The sequence below is a fragment of the Rhynchophorus ferrugineus genome, unplaced genomic scaffold, assembly GCF_030347505.1.
Source record: "Rhynchophorus ferrugineus isolate W39M unplaced genomic scaffold, kcgeb_rfMv2 rfM11, whole genome shotgun sequence".
Lineage (NCBI taxonomy): Eukaryota > Metazoa > Arthropoda > Insecta > Coleoptera > Curculionidae > Rhynchophorus > Rhynchophorus ferrugineus.
Window position 1 is genome coordinate 9,565,352 of NW_027472590.1, and position 15,892 is coordinate 9,581,243.

The window sequence follows — 15,892 nt, forward strand, 5'->3', positions numbered from 1 at the left end:
AATATAAATTAAATCAATACGGGCAAGCAGTTGAGAATTATGCATTCCGTTGTTAATTGATTTTAAGCCTTCTCTTATACATGAATGTGAACATCCACTGTTATAATACATAAAATCGCAGTCACTATCTACGGCGCATTCACCATATTTTACAACCACTTTGATTCAACTCACACTATAATAAATGAAGTTTTCAACAATGCATTTTTTATTATAAAAATCTAAACAAATAGACAATATTATCTAGACAAGTTGATATAGAAAATACCACAGATAATATCATACAAATATTTATGTGGAAATTTTAACCAGAAAAATAAATTTACTTGTATTTTTATACAAATATTTCCCCAGCTGAATTATATTACTTATTTACTTTCCTTTTGATGAATTATTTAACTTTTTGTAAGTAAACCTAAGCAGATATCAGTGTTACCGGCGCCACAAATAGGATGGCTCCAAAGCTTTTGTTTACTTTAATTTCAGAGACCATCGAGTGGTGTATTAACAATTGAACTGAAAATTAGGTTAATCTTTTTTTAAATAAGTTATGTCAAGAACAAAAAAACTAGTGATTTTATATATTTTCCATTTTAAATGGATATGGATGATTTTGATGGATGGTGTGGTATTTATTTGATTCTAATAAATTGTGACGTATTTGTATTGATTATTCGAGGAAATCTGGAAACTTACCACTCCAAGTAACCACGAAAATGCTGCTGGCTTCAAAATCGTATGACGAGAGAAAGCTCTCGCGAATATTCTCCGTAGCTCTTTGCAGCTGTTGCTCATTCTGGGTTTCATAGAAGGAAATGGTACCTGCTTCGGTTATGTCGACGTTGGAATAAAACGGAGCTATAATGGGATAATCCAGAGGGAATTCCATGTTGATGAATTGCGGCAAATCCAATTGGAACGATACGAGGCCATTGTCATTTACCTGGAAAACGTATCAAATAATACAATCATATACGGATATTGATCCTATCTAACAATTAGCGTTGCGAACTATCGACTGAAAACAGTCGAAATAGTCAATAGTCGCAAAACAGTCGAAACAGTCGATAGTCAAAAAACCAGCGACTGAAAATTGTATCAATATGAAATAAATGTACGTCGTAATGTCAGACGAAGATGTACGAACCCCTTCCTGTATAAATTGTTAGAGAGGAAAGGACGGAGATAACTGCTTGGGGCAGTTAATTTTATATGTGCTTATATTTTCCAGCGGTAATATAACCCAGACGGATATGTGCATATTCCTTCACGCATTAACTTTAAAAAAAGAAAGGAAAAAAATTATTACTGAATTCTATTAACATGCAATGAATAATTTTCATAGGCCTCTGTTTCGGTGAGATCTGAGAACAGAAAACAGTGCTGGGACCAGACCTGAAGAATACGGTAGATGAGGAAGCAATTCGAAGCCCAATTCATGGATTTTTGCCATCGTTTTCACTGACTTGTAACACGGTGCATTGTCTTGGTGAAGCAGCACTATCTTTTTCTTCAAATGCGGCCGTTTTTCGGCGATTTCGTCCTTCAAACGGTCCAATAACGCTATGTAATAGTCGCTGTTGATGGTCCTTCCTTTTTTAACTTAATGAATGAAAATTATTCCATGCGCATCCCTAAATACAGACGCCAAAACCTAGCCAGCCGACTGTTGCGCTTTTCCACGCTTTGGAGCGGGTTCATCGTATGCAGTCCACTCGGATGATTGTCGATTGGACTTCGGAGTGAAATGATGGAATCATGTTTCATCCATTGACACATATCGATGAAAAAACTCCGGTTTATTACGCTTGATCATTTTCAAACACTGCTCCGAATCATCAACTCGTCATTTGGTCAAAAGTGAGCACAGAGCTTCCTCATACCCAAATATTCGTGAATAATATGATGTACACGTTCAATTGATACCCTTAAAGTGTCTGCTATTTCATTCAATTTCAATTTACAGTCAGTCAAAATCATTTTGTGTATTTTTTAATGTTTTCCTCGATAACAAAGTCTTTTGGGCGTCCAATGCGTTCACTGTCTTCGTATATTATATATATATATATATATATATATATATATATATAGTATAATATTATAGTATATTATTTAAAAATAGTAATTAACATATTAAAATACAATAAAACATTTGTGGGGTATTATTCCATTCTATAGAAAAACTCCATTCCTTTTTACAGGTCCACAGAACATTCAAATATACAAGTTTTTAAAGTTAGTTCGTTAAGGACTTTATACACCTCCGTCTCTCTTGTACTACCATCCGAAAATATAATCACATACTACCAATTAACTAGCCCAGCAATTATCTCCATCCTTTCCTCTCTCGCAATCTATACAGGAAAGGATTTGTAGATCTTCGTCTGATATCACGAATTGAAAAAAAAACAGTTGAACCGTGCATTTGATTGAAAATTGTAACTACTATTTTCAGTCGCTAGTTTTTGACTATCGACTGTTTCGACTTAATAATCAGTCGAATGAAACTAGTAGAACCAAAATTAGAAACTAAAAGTACACGACTGAAACAGTCGATAGTAAATGGTAACAAAATCAGTCGGGCCGAAAATAGACTGAAGAAGTCACTGGTAACAAGTAGTCAAATTAGTTGAACCAAAAATAGCGACCGAAACAGGCGATAGTAGAAAGTAGTCAACTACTAAACAGTCGATAGTTCCCATCACTACTAACAATGTTGATCGAGGATCGAATTCTTTTATCTCCAACCAATACGTCCACCATAAATTGCTGTAATTCTATGATCGGTTATAGGAAATTAATTATGTCATCGTATAAACGATTTATCGACATCTAACAGAAATAACACGATAATCCTTTGATTAAACAACCCATATTTTCCGAATTGTCGTAACCTCTGACTTTTTGACCAACTTTAAACAACTAGGTCAGATAAAACGGACGAGTATTAACTAATAGTATTGTGATACGTTTATTTGGAAATGTGAATGAAAAAATAGCTTATTATCATTTTTAAAATAGAACTATTTATTACTGGTGAAAATAGACATTAAATAACAAGAAAACCGCCATTAAAATATTAAATCTAGCCAGCATACAGGGAAAAACAATTGATCCAAGCTGTAATGTAATAACACTATCTCGATATTCCTTTGTTCCGAAGCCGCCTTGCATTATTGAACTGGTGAATAAATAAATGGGAAAAATTAATAAAAAAAACCTGTTGTGATTTAGATTTGAGAGTTGAATTGATAAAATTTTTTAGAGTCGATTCCACATATTAAACATGAAAAAGTAGCAGAGGTATCCGAACAACAATAAACGAATCAAAACGTCGATGTTGGTTTGTTTTTTCAAGGTCCCCTTGTATAAAAAAAACTTGATCCAGATTATTTAGGATATAAGCATGTAAATATCCCAATCGATTCCCAGTAAATAATTTATGATATAACGTGCACAGAGCATGGGGACATGTATTAATACTTACAAAAATGGTATCGTACTTGACGCCATAGAACACCACCGGTACTTTCAATGTAATTTCATTACTGGATACATCGTTCGTTTTCTGCAGGTACCGAATACCTTCCACGTCCGTGTCGTAGAGCAGATTTAAAGGCAATCCATGGCATATCGCCAAAAACGACGAAAGTAAACACAAAACTTTCGCGTGCATTGCTCTATAGTCACGTAATCGCCACTATGTCACGTTACTCCTCTTCGATCTTCGTCTCGGGTCACACTCAAGCTGTCGGAACTTCGACAATACCAACGGCCACCATCGTACGGCCATAAACTGAATTTTTTCTCGAGGAACGTTATCTACCCGAAGCCTATCGGCACGACCAGGTTCAGAGGGCAACGTATTTAAATAAAGCCTTGTTTGTCCGACGGAGCTATTAAAACATGTCTTTGTGGGTTCCTCATTAAGGCTGTCCTTTCGCAGTGAAACCCGGGCCTTATCGCGAACCACCCGATTACGTTCGTCGATATCAGTGCGAAAATACGCTATTAATATACCGTTGATAATCTCAATATTTTTTTTATTGAACAGATTTCAAAATATGAATAATAAACTCCCTATAATGAAAAAAATAATCAAACTTAGATTTTTAACGAAAAAAAAACGCTTTGAAATAAAATATGTACATAATAGTCTTTGTTGTAATAAAGATCAATTGAAAAGTCCCCGGCCTACCATAGTAAAACACATTTTGTTGGCAAAATTAGTTTTTTTCTATTCAACATAATTCCCTTCAAGGGTGATACACTGATCATAGCGACCCTCCAACTTTTCGATACCATTTTTGTAGTACGATCATAAACAAAACAAAATATCACGCCTTCGAGGACGAAGAGGAAATATTGATCAACATACGTATAATGCAAAAATAGCCCCTAGTTATCAGTTACAGGACATAGAAGAATACTTCACGGGTAATGAAAATTTAAGAAACCAGGTTGCAAACTAACGTACAAATAAAAGTCGATAGCAACACAAGTCTTCGAGCTAATAGATTGATATGAGACGCATACGTCACCTATGAATATTACGCCGAAATTGACTATTCGCTACATGCACAAGTTGCCATCGGCAATCTGGAGAAGATGTAAATATTGTCATGTATTTAAGGGCACAAGTGAATAAGGCGGTTTTTGCTGCGCATCACGGAAAGTCTCACTTCCATTATTAAATATGCCACCAGGACCATTGAAAACACTATTAAGTGAGTGACATCTCAATTGAAATTGTTTTTGCATAAACTGAATTCTTGCTTTAACATTTTTTTATTTATTTATTTAACCCGTCAGCCTCTTGGACTATTTAGGGTGACGATCACCTCTACATTCGGACGAAAATTTCTTCCCAACGAGCATTCTTTTGAGATCTGAGAACAGGAAATTGTCGCTGGGGGCCAGATCTGGAGAATACGGTGGATGAGGAAGCAATTCAAAGAACAATTCATGGATTTTTGCCATCGTTTTTACTGACTTGTGACAGGGTGCATTGCCTTGGTGAAGCAGCACTTTCTCCATCTTCAAATGCGGCCGTTTTTCGGGCGATTTCGTGCTTCAAACGGTCCAATAACGCTATATAATAGTCGCTGTTGATGGTCCTTCTTTTTTCAAGGTAGTCAATGAAAATTCTTACATGCGCAACCCAAATTCCGACGCCATACCCTTGACAGCCGCCTTTTGCTTTTCCCCACGCTTTGGAGCGAGTTCATCGTGTGCTGTCCACTCGATGACTGTCGATTGGACTTCGCAGTGAAATGATGGAGCCATGTTTCATCCATTGTCACATATCGACGCAAAAACTAGGGTTTATTACGCTTGATCATCTTCAAACACTGCTCCGAATGATCAACTCTTCGTTGTTTTTGGTCAAGAGTGAGATCGTGCGGCACCCACTTTGCACAGAGCTTTCTCGTACCCAAATATTCGTAAATGATATGATGTACACGTTCAGTTGATATCTTCAGATTGTTTTTTATTTCATTCAGTTTCAATTTACGGTCATTCAAAATCATTTTGTGGATTTTTTAAATGTTTTCGTCGGTAACAATCACTTTTGGGCATCCACTGCGTTCACCGTCTTCGGTGCTCATTTCACCACGTCTAAACTTAGCATACCAATCCTTAATAGTTGATTTTCCTGGGGCAATATCTGGAAACTCGGCATCAAGTCAAGTTTTTGCTTTAACTGTATTTTTTCCCTTCAAAAAGCAATATTTTATCAACACTCGAAATTCCTTTTTATCCATTTTTTTCACAATAACAAAATTGCTTCACTCAAAATGCTATAATTCACAAACTAATGATCCGACAGCTGTCAAATTTATACACGTATCTTCTGAGAGTTAGGGCTAATTAAAAAACAAATGCATTTAGTAATAATAGCAAAATCTCTGTGTCAGGCCGGGGACTTTTCAATTGACCTGGTAAATGAATATAAACAAAAGCTTTATTTAACGTATCTACTACACGTATTTTTTAACTGATTTCAAAAAAGGAAGAGGTTCTATATTTGCCTGTGTATATATGTTTTTAATGTATGTTCGCTGATTTCTTCGTCAATTATGAACCGATTTTCAAATTTCTTTTTTTATTAGAAAGAGTTCACTTCCAAGGTGATCCCATTGGAACCAATTCAGGATCTGATGGCAGAATCTGGAGAAACCGAGAGAAAACCTCAAATTTCAGAGGCACGTACAAAGTTTTCACATATTTTTTTATCTAAAATATTCATATATTTGTGTATAATGTTATTGCTGGACTGATGCAATGGAAGACCAGAAGTCGTTCGGTGTAAAGGCCGACAAGTTTTAAGCTCTAACCATATCATATGAGAAGCCGTAGAAATATTGCAGGCAACTGCTTCTGTGGTGTAGTGACCCGATTAGAATGTTTGGCGAAGGTCGTGGGTTCAAGTACCTTCGGGGGGACCGACATTTTGTTGTTGTTCTAGTTTGGTTAGAACATTTGTCAAATCACCTATGCAAGGTAGCAGAACGCGGTGGCCTGAAGCGTTCCTTATTTTCGATCATTGTTTCTTTATTATGGTCTACCCATTGCAATACTTAATTAAATAACTGTGTAATTTATTGAGTAAATATTTAACACTAAAAAGAGAGAAATAAAATATTTTTAACAAAAAACCGACTTCGAAAAATAAATATACTTAGATTTTTAACACGAAAAACGTTTTAAAATAAATATGTGCATAATAATCGTTGTAATAATTAAATAAAAATAAACAAAAACCTTATTTAACCTATCTACTACAGGTATTTTATTTAATACTATATACACACAATTTAACTTAATACCTACCTAAACCTATTTATCTGTATAGTTAAAATAATATTGTAAATTGATAAGTACGTTTACGGACTTGGATGTTTTCTCTTTTAATGTTAAGAATTCTATAATTCTATAAAAACCTTTTGTCCCATTCAGATTATTCTTAGCGCTATTTGTTCTGATACACGATGTTAAAGAATAAAAGTGAGGACTTTACATTGGTAATTCTAAACCTCAGACAACTAACATATTTTGACTGACTTGATGAGGTTTTTTGCAATACTTTTATTGCAGCGGTAAAAGCAATTTTTAAGAATGTCCAGTGTTAGAAATTTTATTATTTGTGGAATTTGCTTAATTTCTGCCTGAATCTTTTTCACCGAACAACCCTATTTTATTATTTTAACCCCTTTTTATGATGACTTAGTAGGTTATATATTGATAATTATTTACATCTTGATATTCTTAAGATGATCATTAAGCAATAAATATGTTTTTCCGGGCACTATAAACTAATTTTCTTTGCTCGATACTGCTTTGACTTATCTAAGAACCATAATAACCTAGTTATATGTTTATAGTTACTATTACTGAATTGCTAAATTTATCTTTCAAGAGTAATTAAGCGAAGAATTATTGTTATTTAATGTATCACTAAGTTGAAAACAAGTAACATAATACATAACTGTTACCTACTATGAACATTATTTTATGACAAGGTTTAATAGAATCAAGAATATTATATCTAGATTTAAACAGAAATAAAGCCGGCTTGGTGTCTTCCTAAAGTTGCGATAGCCGCGGGTTTGAATCCTGCTGGGGCATGGGCGTAAATTTATGTTTGTGATTGTTTAATATTCGTGAATGTTCTAGGCAAAAGTGTAGTCAGATAGGGAAAATGATCGCAGTCACGCCAGTAACCATGCTGGGTAAGACTGGATGTCTTCTGGGATGATTTCTAAAGTTGGTCACTCGCCAGTCGGTGGGCTTAATGCTGAGGACCGTGGTTCGGAGCCCACGTTAAACTGTAGGTCCAGTCCAGATAAACCCATAATTGGTAAAAGAAAAAATTAATTCAAACTATAATATTTATTTGACAAGTGAAAACATTTGTGAACTTATTATATTTTAATTATAATTACATGCTTACATGATTAAAATACTTAATTGTATTTTGAAACCTTGCATTTTTATCGCATCAAATTTAACATGAAAATTTGGTGTTAGATAGGTCAGTTATTTTACGAATCACTTATGGTACGGGACGGGATGGGACGGAATTAATACACCAGTTATGGCCTTGGAACAACAGAGAAACTTTATTTTGATCCCTGGTAATTTATACCCACTCGATACAAGTCACAGCGCCCTCTACTAACTTTTCTTCCTCCTTTCTGTACTGGCTCTTGTATGGAGACAAGTCATGTATTTAACAAGTTAAACAGGAATTTTAATATCTTCTCTAATTATTGAGTTGAATTTATATACGGTTATTGTTTCTTTTTTAAAAATGAACAGAGTGTACTTGGGTGCAATTTATACGGTCTGAATACATCAATTTGTTCTGTTAATCTTCAGTTATTTCTTCCAGTCATGTTGGTTGATTGTTTCTTCAGACTTCTATCTTCCTCTTTTCTTAATTTTCGGCACTTTCCTCATTTTTCACTTGCATTTTACACTTTTAGAATTACCATTCGAATAACCATCTTGATTCCCACCTCTGATATGAGAATTGAGAATGACCACGTAGGTGAAGTAACGTAGGTAACTAACGGAGTTATTTATGGTCAGCTGACAGGGTCGCTTTCTGGGGGATTGGTAGTTTGCTTTTTCTGCAGATTAGTGGAAATAATAGGCTGTATACGCCTTTGCCTATGCAAATAGCGTGCTGGATCTGAGCTGACCATTGGAACTTACGGTGGAACCTAAGACCGACGTATCTACTCGGCCTTCCATCCTCGTGTCCTTGACTGAGGGCGATTATTAGCTGTTTTCACTTTTAGTGATGACCAATTCAGATTGTTCTTATCGCAATTTGTTCTGATGCAGGATCGATGCTCACATACACACAATTTAGCTTAACACCTACCTAGACCTATTTATCTATTTACAATAATATTTTAACTTCTACCAACTGATCACTTTTTTGTATTAAAAATCTGAATTTGATTATATTTTACCTTTTAGAGAGTCCTTATTTATTTTTTGAAGTCGGTTCAATTTTTTGTTAAAAATATCTTATTTTTCTCCTTTTAGTGTCAGATATTTACTCAATAAATTATGTAATTATTTTATGAAATATTACAATGTGTAGGCTAAGTAAACGTGCAGCCCGTCTGAGAAAAAATTGAAATAAAGAAACAATTATTGCAAATAAAGAACGATTAGAGATGATTTGACAAATGTTCTAACCAAACTAGAACAACAAAAAATCGTTACCCCGCCGGGAATCGAACCCGCGACCTCCGCGTGTAAACCGAACGCTCTAACTAGTGATGCCGAAAAAATATGTTTTTGGCTGATATATTATTTTTTAAAATGTTTTTCTGAGACATTATAGAAATTGTTTAATTATTTTTAATAAACCTGGAAGTGCACTCTTTCGAATAAAAAAAGAATTTTGAAAATCGGTCCAGAATTAACGGAGAAATCGGTGAACGTACATAGAAAAAACTATACAGTCGAACATAGGACCTCCTCCTTTGAAGTCGGTTAAAAGTATAATAGGCTTGTTACCAGATGCCGATTTATAAAGGAATATAGGACTTTTATAAATTATAGGTATAAAATTTTTAAAAAAGTGTCGCCCGAGCAGGGACTTGAACCCTGGACCCTTGGATTAAAAGTCCAATGCTCTACCGACTGAGCTACCCGGGCCTAAGGTTCTTCTTGTTAATATGGATAAACTTGACTATATACCTTGTAAACCTTACTGAAAAATATTATTATCATTATTTTTATTAAGATCCTATATACACAAATGTATTGAACAACAACATTAATATCACGAGGAATCTCGTAAACTTATTTATATGGTTATATTATAATGATTCACGGTGCAACCAATTATGCAACTGTATATTTGTACCCGTAATGTAATTTATTTGTAACGCGCAACTAATTATACATTCATTTTTCTTGTTGCTGTTATTTATTATTCCATATTTATTTTCCATTCTACTCTTATTGTTACAAGTTAAACAAAAATTCACAAAGAAACTCTATGGATATATCTAAATCTATAAAATGTTTGTCACAAAATATTTATAATATTTTTGTAACTACGAAAGAAAAATATCGATGCTTTAATAAATCTTTAGAAGTAAATACTATACTCTACAGTTTTTTTAGGAATAATTGCGAGATTTTGATGATGTCGAAAAAATAATTTAATTTTTTTGAACAAGAATATCGGTCAAAGAAGCATCGTAAAAAAAATATCGATATTAACATATTACGATAATTCTAGCATCACTATATCAATAATTGTCTTATTACAAATACAAGCCGACATCACAGACATAGAATAAAGAACCTTTTTTAGGAATTTCTTTATTCTATGATCACAGAATACAGAAAGTATCTGTCACCGTGTGTAACTAAGTTTTAGACGGCAAACAAGCCATCTAGCGGCTTGTCTGTAAACCTTTCTCTAGTAATGAAAATGAATCAGGACAAATATTATAGATATTACTGCAAATATGGATGGATAGCGGTATAGGCAAATTATAGGATTTCTGTAATTATTAAAATTAAATTTAGTGAATTAATTAAATAAAATAAAATGTAATTAATCAAAAATATTTTAGCAGCATTAGATGGCGCTATAAAATTAGTATGATTGGCTATCTATTCTATTTATATATTTTATTTATTAGTATTCTGCAACTGTCATTCGAAGTTTACTAGTCTATGCTGTCATTAACTGTCATTTATAACGTTATAGAGTGAAGGTTAGAGAAGTTTGTGATAGTTTAATTTTTTGTTTGTTAATCGGATAATTTTTTTAATAAATAAGATTCATTAAATATCGAACGTAAGCAAATAATTTCCATATTATGGCAACTTCGAAAACTACAAACACTTATAATCGACAGAATTGGGAAGATTCGGTAAGTTTATTATATACCTCATAGTCGTTTAATAATTCAGTTGTTTTATGTTTAGGATTTCCCGATTCTTTGTCAAACATGCCTAGGTGATAACCCTTATATTCGCATGACCAAGGAAAAATACGGGAAGGAGTGCAAAATCTGTTCGAGACCCTTTACCGTTTTTCGATGGTGTCCAGGTATTTTATTGACAATAAATCTGTGTCGCTGATATAATAAATAATGTTTTAGGTGCGCGAATGCGTTTTAAGAAGACGGAAGTTTGTCAGACATGCAGCAAATTAAAAAATGTATGTCAAACCTGCCTGTTAGATTTAGAATATGGACTGCCAATTCAAGTACGTGACGCAGCCCTGAAACTCAAAGATGATCTACCCAAGAGTGATGTCAATAAGGAATACTATATCCAGAATATTGAGAAAGATGTAAGTTTTGTTAAATGGAAATAGTTCATATTCTATTGTTTTCAACTAATTTTAGCTTGCTCAGCCAGATTCTGGCTCTCTACATTCGAAACTGGGTGAACCAAATGACCTACTCATTCGTTTAGCTAGGACTGCACCTTATTACAAACGAAATAGACCACATGTATGTTCATTTTGGGTGAAAGGGGAATGTAGGAGAGGTAATTTATTATAATGATAATGTTAATTGTTTGAATTACATATTTTATTGTTTTTGTAGGAGAAGAGTGTCCTTATAGACATGAAAAACCCACTGATCCTGATGATCCTTTGGCTGATCAGAACATTAAAGATAGATATTATGGTGTTAATGATCCAGTAGCTGATAAGTTATTAAAAAGGGCTGCAGCAATGCCCACACTGGAACCACCAGATGATAAAACGATCACCACTCTTTATATTGGAAATTTAGGCACATTAACAGAACAAGATATAAGGTAAATAGTTAATTTCTGACGTCACATAGTGTTACAATATGACAATATTTTATAGGGATCATTTTTACCAATATGGTGAAATCAGGTCGATAAGTTTAGTAGCAAAACAGCAATGTGCATTTGTACAGTTCACAACCAGGTCAGCAGCTGAAACTGCTGCTGAAAAAACCTTCAACAAATTAATATTGGGTGGAAGGAGATTAACTATTAAATGGGGAAGATCTCAAGGTACCATAGAGCATGATTCTGGTGATGCAGTATATTTAAAACAACTTTTTATAGGTCGTACGGGGCCATCACACCAACAACCCGAAGAAGCGTATCCAGCTGTTCCTGGACTTCCTGGTGCTTTACCAGAACTAACTAACAACTTTTTCAACCTGGAACCAGGGCACATTCCTTTACCTAGTATGCCTCCCCCTCCTTCTCTGATGGTACCTCCAATGTTTGGCCCTCCTCCACTACCACCCTTCTTTTTCAACCACGGGCCACCACAGATGCCTCCCTTCACCGCTCCCACAGTTAGCAGTGCACCTAGTGCTACAGCAGCACCAGCGGCACTGGGTGACGCCAGCGTAGTTGCCGCTAAACCGACGGTACACTACCCGAGCCAGGATCCCTCCAGATTGGGGGCCACTCAAATTACCGGTCAAAAGCAAGAATAAGTGATTATTATACCCTGAAAACCATAGAATGCATTTCAGATGTAATCAGACATGAATATGGAATAAAATAATTTTTTAGAACTTAGAAAAAAGGTTTTTTATTTAAGTAGAAATATTACAGATCAAGATGATTATCGTTTATTAATCGAAGGTGGTTTGGAAAGTTACTTAAGATTTAGGCAACCGAACATTCGTTTATATTCATAACCAATCTTTTTATATATAGCTTAGTATCTACAGTTTTAATTATTTATGAAAAAAGTGGGTGTTTTAGTAGAATGTAAATAGTATTCAATTAGTGATCAGTGCATGAATATGAATTTTGATACGAATATCTTATCAATTAGATTGTGCGGCTCCTTTTAAATTTATGTACATTTTGAAAAAAATCAGTATCACACAATAAGTTTTGTTTTGAAACCGTGTCAATGATGAGTATCCACAAACTGAAAATAAAAATATGCAAAATTGTGATAGTGATAGGTGAATTGATAAATCAAAGTATACGTATTAAACCATTTTATGATAAATTACTTTTATTTAAGGCAAGAAAATAAAACACTCGGCTCTTCTCTCATTTCTGTGTTTTCTGACCGTCCTATGTTGTATATTTCTTATTGTAATCCCAGTGGTATTAAAACTAAAGAACGCAAATAAATTAACGTATACAATATCTATCGACACACAGGGCGAGCCAGTGCACATTCTAAATGAAAAGTTTTTGAGTTTAGGCTTGGACAGTAGTGTTATAACAAGTGGTTTCAGTGATTTTAACATGAGGTATTGTATATCAGTTGCGGCAGCAAGAGAATTCGGTAAATAAAAATAAAATCGGATTTTAGCGACCCTGTGCTTATTAAAATGATACAACATTTATCACCAGCCTACTTGAGGATAGGTGGCAATCAAGCGGATCAAATTGTTTTCTCAGAAGGACCTGTAATCAATACAAGTGGAGAAATATTCAGAAATTACACTTTATCAGGTAATTAAGTATTGATCTATAGAGAGTGTGTTCTTTAAGGATAGATTGTTTTTAATTAAGGGGACGATTGGCTGCAATTATACGCTCTCTCACAAAATGCAAACATCAGTATTATCTATGATCTGAACGCATTATTGAGGTTTGAAAACGGTACCTGGGATTATCAAAATGCGATAGAGATGATTGAGTTTTCGGAAAAAAATAATCTTAAAGTGGATTGGGAACTGGGCAACGGTAAATAATAATTACTGACGTTTTTACGAGTACATCAGTATAAAATTTCAGAGCCAAATTCATACCGTCATAAATTTAATAAGTATGTCAATGCAACACAGCTAGGATTCGATTACATAACATTGAGGGACGTGTTAAATAAGACCCAGTTATATAAAAACTCCTATTTGATCGGACCCTCAACAACTAGACTAAGAGACGAAGAAGTGGAGCGGTATTTCCGTGATTTTCTCACGGTGGGAGCTGGTGCGGTTAGCGCCATAACTTTCCATCAGTAAAATCTCCTCACCTGCGAGATTCCTTGAATAAAACAGTGCTTTTGTTTTCAGTTACTATTTTAGCGGTGAGAACGCAACTTCTGTTGAGTTTCTCAATCCCGATGTCTATAATTATCTGGAATATCATATCAATATAGTGAAATCTGTGGTTAACGAGCTAGATTTGGTTGATAAACCAATTTGGTTAGGTATTGTGACGATACCCATACAAAACAGAGCTCCTGGTTACCGGTTCTATTATTTTAGGAGAGACTTCATCGGCTTGGCATAGTGGGGCACCAAATCTATCCAATAGGTTTATTGGAACCTTTATCTGGATGGATAAGCTGGGATTAAGCGCGAAAATGGGTATAGATCTGCTGGTGAGACAGAGCATTTTTAAAGGATACTACGCGCTGATCGACAACAATTATGAACCAAATCCAGTAAGTAGGAACACTGATCTTAAACCGGATGATTTCTGATTAAATTATAGGATTGGTGGATCAGTGTGGCTTATAATAAATTCGTTAGTCGATATGTGTTGGCGACCAAAACAGCTGGTAATGAACGAGTAAGACTGTACACTCACTGCGCCAAAAAGCACAGTTTCTGGCCCAATACTAAGGCACCGGTAATAGGTGGGAAACAGTTCCAAACACTAATCATAAATACTAACATCATCTTTTCAAGTATTCGGCATCAATATTAATAGTCAGAAAGTCACCATAACGATAGATGAAGTGAAAACCGAAAAGGAAATTTATGTGTACGAATTCACAGGAGACCAGTCTTTGTATTCTCAGTAAGTCTCATCAATAACAACCACCCGCTCTAAATCTAGAACATTTTAGACGTGTTCGACTCAACGGTGACATAATTTCACTAGGAAAAAATCAGTCACTACCCGTATTCAAACCAAAAGTACTGAAAAACACCAAAGAAGTTACAATGTTGCCCTATTCAGTTGTATTCTGGATTCTACCCGACTCAAATGTCGCTGCGTGCGCTAACTTGTGATTTTTTCTATTGTGATATTCAGAATATAATGATTTTATATTGTTTTCTTGAAATACTTTATTTTAGTTATAAGAAAATAATCAACAAAATATGAATGGCCATGGAAACTGACAACTTTAATGTCAATAATTGAACAAAATAATTACTATTTTCAGTATAACATTTACTTTCAATTAAAGTCAATATATTAGAAATGTAAGTCAGTAATAATATATTTAATTTTTTATATAAAAAAAATTAATAAACTAATAAGTAATAATAATAATTCTATAGATAACAAGTGATTTAATACTCATAAAATAGAATTAGTAAATTAAATGACAGATAAGAAACAAAAGATATTTTCCTTCAATAGTTAGTTCAGTCGTCCACAGTGAAAACCAAACATATACTATATTCTAACATAACTAAGAAAAAGCCGCTACAAGAAAATGTTACAAAATCTGTGTGAGTGATTTTATACACTGTTGTGAAATTCAAAGTATAAAGATTTTATATTGTTTTACTTGAAAAAATGTCTTAAAAATTTTAATTTCAAACACAAGTTCCTTGACAATTAGAGCGTCAAAAAAAAGTTAGAGATTATGGGAATTATTAGACATGATGATAATATAGTTAATATCACTGTTATTTATTATCAATTAAAGTCAATAAATTACGCTACGAGGTTTAAGTCAATGATGTATAAGTATTTGATTTTTTTAAGCAAAAAAACTACTCTTAATAATAATGTGATAGGGTACAAGTGACTGAATACACCCAAACGACTTAATAAATTAGATGACAGATAAAACAAAAGATGTTTTCTTTCAACAAATATATTTGATAGTTTTACGAAACATTTTTCTAATCTACACAAATGTTAATTTACACTACATCATAAAACTAACAGCAGTAAAATTCAAATATTTCGC

The 15,892-nt window shown here is 33.9% G+C and overlaps 3 protein-coding genes and 1 non-coding gene across 5 annotated transcripts in view; 2 read left to right on the plus strand and 2 right to left on the minus strand.

The window, feature by feature from the left end:
* The window catches only part of Ndg (Nidogen), a 28,798-nt gene extending 24,810 nt beyond the window's left edge, over positions 1-3,988 (minus strand). The window contains exons 1-2 of the mRNA XM_076418454.1: positions 3,488-3,988; positions 697-943 (exon numbers count right to left, since the gene is read on the minus strand). Of these exons, the coding sequence (XP_076274569.1) occupies positions 697-943; positions 3,488-3,676 (436 nt within the window). The 5' untranslated portion in view covers positions 3,677-3,988. The remainder of the gene's footprint in view (positions 1-696; positions 944-3,487) is intronic.
* Positions 3,989-9,608: 5,620 nt separating this feature from the next.
* On the minus strand, positions 9,609-9,681 carry TRNAK-UUU (transfer RNA lysine (anticodon UUU)). Its single transcript has one exon. It is a non-coding gene; the product is annotated as a tRNA-Lys (tRNA).
* Positions 9,682-10,725: 1,044 nt separating this feature from the next.
* LOC143205119 (pre-mRNA-splicing factor RBM22) lies at positions 10,726-12,574 on the plus strand. The gene is made up of 7 exons (XM_076418202.1): positions 10,726-10,916; positions 10,972-11,095; positions 11,148-11,341; positions 11,397-11,541; positions 11,601-11,817; positions 11,873-12,045; positions 12,100-12,574. The coding sequence occupies exons 1-7, from the start codon at positions 10,863-10,865 to the stop codon at positions 12,480-12,482; spliced, it is 1,290 nt and encodes a 429-aa protein (XP_076274317.1). The 5' UTR covers positions 10,726-10,862; the 3' UTR covers positions 12,483-12,574.
* A 107-nt stretch (positions 12,575-12,681) lies between these two features.
* On the plus strand, positions 12,682-15,182 carry LOC143204932 (heparanase). 2 transcript variants are annotated; one of them, XM_076417891.1, is made up of 11 exons: positions 12,682-12,965; positions 13,028-13,262; positions 13,325-13,467; positions 13,528-13,701; positions 13,753-13,975; positions 14,031-14,167; positions 14,226-14,404; positions 14,455-14,599; positions 14,652-14,763; positions 14,813-14,989; positions 15,045-15,182. In XM_076417891.1, exons 1-10 carry the CDS (start codon positions 12,911-12,913, stop codon positions 14,976-14,978), a joined length of 1,569 nt encoding a protein of 522 aa, XP_076274006.1. In that variant the 5' UTR covers positions 12,682-12,910; the 3' UTR covers positions 14,979-14,989; positions 15,045-15,182. The 2 variants fall into 2 exon arrangements, with proteins under 2 accessions (XP_076274006.1, XP_076274005.1); XM_076417890.1 differs by lacking the exon at positions 15,045-15,182 and having other exon boundaries at positions 14,813-15,022.
* The last annotated feature ends 710 nt before the right edge of the window (positions 15,183-15,892 follow it).

Excerpts from the sequence above, each read along its gene's own strand:
- LOC143204932 (XM_076417891.1), top strand. The coding sequence starts at position 12,911 with ATGATGAGTATCCACAAACTGAAAATAAAAATATGCAAAATTGTGATA. Across the intron at positions 13,468-13,527 it reads CAGAAATTACACTTTATCAG|GGGACGATTGGCTGCAATTA; the intron begins GTAATTAAGTAT and ends TTTTTAATTAAG. Across the intron at positions 14,764-14,812 it reads GACCAGTCTTTGTATTCTCA|ACGTGTTCGACTCAACGGTG; the intron begins GTAAGTCTCATC and ends AGAACATTTTAG.
- LOC143205119 (XM_076418202.1), top strand. The coding sequence starts at position 10,863 with ATGGCAACTTCGAAAACTACAAACACTTATAATCGACAGAATTGGGAA. Across the intron at positions 11,342-11,396 it reads TCCAGAATATTGAGAAAGAT|CTTGCTCAGCCAGATTCTGG; the intron begins GTAAGTTTTGTT and ends AACTAATTTTAG. Across the intron at positions 11,542-11,600 it reads GAAAGGGGAATGTAGGAGAG|GAGAAGAGTGTCCTTATAGA; the intron begins GTAATTTATTAT and ends TTGTTTTTGTAG.